We start from the raw sequence: 6216 nt of genomic DNA, 5'->3' as shown, positions 1-6216 counted from the left end.
CAGCTGACTTCCTGCCCTTTGGGCAGGGGGCTGGACTCGATGATCTCCCGAGGTCCCTTCCAGCCCTAATGTCTATGAAATCTATGAAATAGCATGCACAAATACAGACTGGGGACTAAATGGCTAGGCTGCAGTACTACAGAGAAGGACCTGGGGGTTACAGTAGACTATAAGCTGAGTATGGGCTAACAGTGTGCTCCTGGGGGGAAAAAAAGCCAACAGCAGACTGGGTTGTATTAATAAGAATATCACTTGAAAATTGAGGAAAGTGATTCTTCTACTCTATTCAGCCCTGGTGAGGCCTTGCCTGCAATACCATGTCCAGTTCGGGGCCTGACACTTTAAGATGGATGTGGACAGTTTGGAGAGTCTGGAGCAGCAGGGCTGGGAGATGAGACTTATGAGGAAAAGCTGAAAGAACTAGTCTATTTAGTCTATTATTTAGTTTAGAGAAGACTGAGGCAGATGATTATAGAGGCTGGAGATGGGCTTTTTCTCTGTGGCTGTTAGGGGACAGGACTTGCAGCAATGGCCTCAAGCTATAGCAGCAGAAATGTACGTTGGAGATTAGGGGGAAATGTTCTGACTATAAGAGTGGCCAAGCATTGCAATAGGCCACTTAGAGAAATTGTGGATTTCCATCTTTTCTGGCCTAGAGCAGGTCAGACAGATATTTGGGCTGGATGGTTTTGTAAGGGATTATTCTGCCTTGAGCAGGGAGCTGAACTAAATGACTTTGCGAGGACCCTTCCAGCTCTACTTTCCTATGATCCGGCAAGCCTATATTTTCTTGCTAAACATAGTATATTTACATTTTTGCTCCATTTTTTTTTGCTTTCTCTTAACTTCTAGACATTCATAATAATTAAATAAAAGGCAAATTCAAAGAACACACCACCAGCTTAATGTATGCTAACTTAATGTATAAATAAGTCAACCCACAACATTTGTAATCCCAAAAAGTTCTACCCACCTGAACTGATGAGTTAAGGATGGGGTTAGGCCAGCAGTTTTGTTTATCTCTGTGGGTGCATCTACATGTGCACACCACTTATTGTGCAGTAGACTAAACTAATGTGTATTAAAGCATCACAGTCTATGTGTGTGTGTGTCAATTACTACACAGTAGATTAATGTAAAAACGCCATTTGCTAGTACCGACAGATACCAGTACTAGTTAATGGTACTTCACATTAATGCACCTGAATGCATATGTAGACTGACCCAGGAGCAAATTGTTCCCAGTCATCCCAGGCAGTAGGGGGCCACAATTGCTGCTTGGCTTAGGGGAGAGGCAGGAGCTGGTCTCAGCTTTGGGGGCAGCTCCAAGTGACATGGAGCTCGGGGCATAGCCCCATGCTCTGGACAGCTGGGGGGTGGGGGGAAGCAAGCTGGCACCAGTTCCAAGCCATTTGGATCTGCCCCTGGAGCTGGGGACAGCTCCTGTCCCACTCCCCAGAGCTTGACTAGTCCTGGTCTTCATGCCACTTGCAGCTGCCTCCAGAGTCAGCTCCTGCTGTAACCACCAGGGCTCAGGGTACCCAGAGCTGGGTCCAGCTCACCTCCCCAACTCCACAGAGCTCAGGCCTGACCCCCCATGCCCTTTGCCAGCCACAGGCTGATGTCTGTGCCTCTTGCCAGCCCAAGACTGGCCCCCAGGCAGCTGTGGCTGGAGCCTGGGGCTCCCTCTGGCTGCTGCAGGGGGGGCAGAGCAGGGCAGTAGCAGCCCTGGATTAGGCTGCTCCTGTTGGGCTCGATTTGCTCCCGCCCTGGGTGCACAGGTAGACATGCTCCTGGGCACAGGTTAATGAGCCTGAATTTTCTGCACAGAAAATTCATGTGCATTAACTGAGTGTAGACACAATCTGTTGTATCAAAACTAATATATTGACAATAATATCATATTAAATGCTAAATCTAAAGTTAAGAAATAATGCTGTAGTTAGTAACAGCTAGTAATGACCTTCTTGACCAAATAAAATCTAATGATGCAGTCTTCAGAAAGTTATAAATGACACAAAATAGGTGAAGCCAAGCAGAGTGTCAGACCATTTAATTATGCAGTAAGTTTTCAAATGTTATTAGAATCTTGTACAAGGGCAGCTTTGAAAATATATGTATCCCATATACCCAAAGCTAGCTTGTAGAAGCAATTTTGATAGAGCACTTTACTGTTGAAAGTAAGTTATCCCACAAATAATTAGAAAATTGTAAAGGTAATGTTATTTCTAGGTGTTGTAACAAGTTCAGTTCCAGAGGTATAACACTGTCTGTGATACCAGAAGAAAATGCTTTTGTTTTTAACATATTGTAATTGCTTGGTATTTGACTAGTAAGTTTTATGACTACATTGTGTTTTCTGTCCTTTAAAAATATTATACTTTTGTACCTCTAAATAGGACCTAAGCAAGATGTCAAAGCTGCCAGAGACTTCATTTTGAAGCTATATCAGGATCAGAATCCAGACAAAGAGAAAGTAATCTACCCCCATTTTACTTGTGCCACAGACACGGAGAATATACGCTTTGTTTTTGCAGCTGTCAAGGATACTATCCTACAGTTAAACCTGAGGGAGTTCAATCTAGTGTAAAGAAAAAAAACACTGCTTAGATCAAGAGAGTAATTTATCCAGATAGTGTAGCTCATTAAAAAAAAAAAAAACATTGTTTGCAGACTTTAACAATTGCTACAAAAGACCAAGTAATGCAGGTGCATAGATGGCTGTTGTCCTCTGAAATAGTGTACTTACAGAGATGGAAGCTTTTCTGTACATTTGTTGACACTGAAATGTTTACGGAAACTAGTGAATTAGTAGAATTTTTAAGGAAGAAGGTCCAAATTTGATGGATTTTTTTAAAACTATATATTTTAATAATTGTTTTAATTTGTCCTCTTGATTTTGGTTTTGAGATTTTTTTTTTTGGTGAAAACTATGGTTTTAAGGGTATTTAAGAAAAGATATTTTGTAGAATTATATATAAGTCTATTTCCCATCTACCTGGCATTTTTTTACTTTTTAAAATGCATTTGATAACCATTTACAAACATGGTATAGATTTTAATCAGAGATGCCTTTATAAATTATGATAAAATAAGTTTTAGGATGCTAGATACTTTAAGATTCTTCTCAAGTTAGACTGAGCTATTAATATTTTTAATGAGTGTAAAGCTATGTGGTAATGTAATACTTCAGCATTTTTATTAGAGGTATTTTTGCTAGGTTGACATGCCAAGCATATTAAGGCTGTCTTTGAAATGTTACAGAAGATTAATTATTGGTGTCCATGAGGCAACAGTGCACCCGAGTCAAAGGTTTAATTATGAACACGGGTCAGGCCACAGCTGGAGTACTGTGTCCAGTTCTGTGTGCCCCACTTCAGGAGGGATGTGGACATTGAGAGGGTCCAGAGGAGGGCCACCTGCATGATCCGGGGACAACAGGGCAGACCCTACAATGAGAGACTGCGGGACCTGAACCTGTTCAGCCTTCACAAGAGAAGGCTGAGGGGGGACCTGGTGACCGTCTATAAACTCACTAGAGGGGACCAGAAGGGTTTAGGAGAGACCTTGTTTCCCCAGCGCCCCCTGGCATAACAAGGAATAACGGTCACAAGTTGCTGGAGAGTAGGTTTAGATTAGACATCCGCAAGAACTACTTCACAGTCAGGGCGGCTAGGATCTGGAACCAACTTCCAAGGGAAGTGGTGCTGGCTCCTACCCTGGGGGTCTTTAAGAGGAGGCTGGATGTCTACCTGGCTGGGATCATTTAAGCCCAGTTTTTTCTCCTGGCCAGGCAGGGGGTTGGACTTGAAGATCTACAGGGCCCCTTCTGACCCTAGTCTATGAAGCAAGTTGATGACACCTCTGCAAACGTGACAGGGTAACCCCTGAACCCAGTGGATATCCCATGTAATTTACTTATCGGATCATTGTAGCTCGCACAGGAATTATGGATGCTTTTTCTTGAATTGAAGAACATTTAAGTCCTACTATTATCTATCCCAGAACCCTCTAGCACAGGAAAAATAGATTGCTACTGAGGAACAGAGAGTGGTGTATTCCTTATCAGTACCTAAAGTTTTGCTCAATCTAGTACACAGGTTTAACATTTAGGTGCAGTGATGTTCCTTACCCACACGACTACTTTTCAGAAGAATTTCATATAAGGAGATCATTCCCATCATATTATGCAACCACGACAGAATCACTTAAAGATTGCATCAAATATAGCTGTACCAATACCTCACACAGTCTTAAGAATGTAGGGACTTCTTCAATGATTGATTTAATCCTCTACAATATAACCCCTCCCACACACCACAGCCACAAAGCACCCTAATAACAAAACCCTATGATCTTTAGTACCGAGTAACCCTATATAATGATTCAAAGGAAAAAGAGGGCCCTTCACTAATGGAAGGGAATTAGTTAAGTAAAGTATGCCTTGATGACTAAGAATGGGATTGTGGCTCTAGAGATAGAAACCTGATTCAGAAAGCTAATTCAAATAACTAGCATGACTTTACTTTCACACCTAAGCCTATAGAATCTAGACTGAAGCACATCCTCAAAAAAAAAAAAATGCATCTCAAGATGCCTAGGATTTTGAAATCCTTTTGTCCCAATACAATATAGTCCTAACACACAACCTGCCTTGAGCAATAGGAACCCATGTCTTATCAAGAAACCACTTGCCTCAATTTTCACCTCTGCCTCTAAATACTGCACACATTGTCAGTGAAGTCAAAAGACCCTATGCCACTAGACAATGCCCACATATGCGAACAACCCCACATAATGATCAGGATGTCTTTAAAAACCCTCATGGATATGCCATAAGCCCCATTGCTCATGTTCTACTCTTCCAAATACACACTTATACTATCACTCTGTCCCTTCCATAACCCTATGAAGCTGTCTTGTAACAACGCAGACTTCTTGTCCCCACTATTTTATTCACAATGGGGAGCTCCTCTCCACTACTTGTTAGATACTTTTTTCTAATTTTCCAATTGAAAAGGTATTCATTACTGGCTTGCACGCACTAGATTTTGTGTCAGTATGGTTCTTTAGGTTAAACAGCTCTTCTCCTTCTCTGTTATTCGCTATCTGAATGTTTATAAAAAGCATGCCATCACTTCCCAATTGTCACTGGCTAAGCTAAGCTTTTCTGAGCTCCTCTTATCAATTCTTATAGTCACCCTAATCTCCATGTGAGTGCTAAACAACCCAAATTCTAAGCCTTCCATTTTTTTTAAAACAACATTTAGATATGCTATAATGTTGGGTATAAAAGCAATTGATTTTTATGTACACAATATGCTTAAGTGGGAAGGTTATTAATGAGCTAGTTCAATTATAGGCATGTCAAGAAGCAATTAAAAAAACAATGCATAAAAATGTCATGTAATCAATACATGGTAAATGTATATATGTACTTCTATGCATAAGCAGAACTGTTTTCTTGTAAAATTTTCCTGTTTAATATGACAAATAATTGTTGTTATACCTGAAAAATGTAAAAACAGAAAAGTTTTGGTTCAATATGAAAATGTCATTGTGTCTACAAATTTCAGTTCTTTTTGCAGAAAAATCCTGTCTGCGTTTTTTTCACCCACATCTCCAACAGTGGAAATGATTTTGGTTTTACTTCTATAAAGTGTTTTTTCCATAAAAGGAACCTTTATAAGGTGGATTTCCACTCAACATTAATTAAAGTCAGAAAAAAAACTGCACAACTCACTTTTTAGTCTCTGTACATAATGAAAGCAAGACAGCTTCTTCTCCCAACCAGTTCTTATTAATACAACGTCAGTCTAAACAAGCTTTTCATTTTCAACAACAGGAGTCTTTGGATGGGTCTCTCTCTCTCTTCCCCTCACTCCCCACAATGTGCGAACTACAAATCTGATTACAGCATCCACTATTAACAAGACCAATTTCCTGAATGTGACTGGCCTTCATTCTGGTATAGGAAGACCTAAGCCAACCCTTGATTGAAGTTAGAACCTGTTTTTGAGTCCAGGATGACCATATGCTGAATCCTCTAATGTCCACTTACTTACTGAATGCTCTTGCCTCCCCCAAACTGGATCATGACCTCATTTGACCTCCACTTTGAAACCTTGTTTTTGTTCTGGGATGACCTAAATTGAACTTCATTTGGGTTTGATGATGATCTCATCTGATGCCTGCTTAAGTGCTACTCCTTCCCCA

General features: G+C 40.7%; 1 protein-coding gene across 1 annotated transcript in view; it reads left to right on the top strand.

The window, feature by feature from the left end:
* Positions 1–3324, top strand: part of GNA14 (G protein subunit alpha 14) — a 133566-nt gene extending 130242 nt beyond the window's left edge. Inside the window, exon 7 of the mRNA XM_019555362.1 lies at positions 2400–3324. Coding sequence (XP_019410907.1) covers positions 2400–2590 — 191 coding nt within the window. The 3' untranslated portion in view covers positions 2591–3324. The remainder of the gene's footprint in view (positions 1–2399) is intronic.
* The last annotated feature ends 2892 nt before the right edge of the window (positions 3325–6216 follow it).

This window comes from Crocodylus porosus, unplaced genomic scaffold (genome assembly GCF_001723895.1).
Source record: "Crocodylus porosus isolate Cpor-Errol unplaced genomic scaffold, CroPor_comp1, whole genome shotgun sequence".
Taxonomy (NCBI): Eukaryota; Metazoa; Chordata; order Crocodylia; family Crocodylidae; genus Crocodylus; species Crocodylus porosus.
This window is presented reverse-complemented; position numbering and strand designations above follow the sequence as displayed.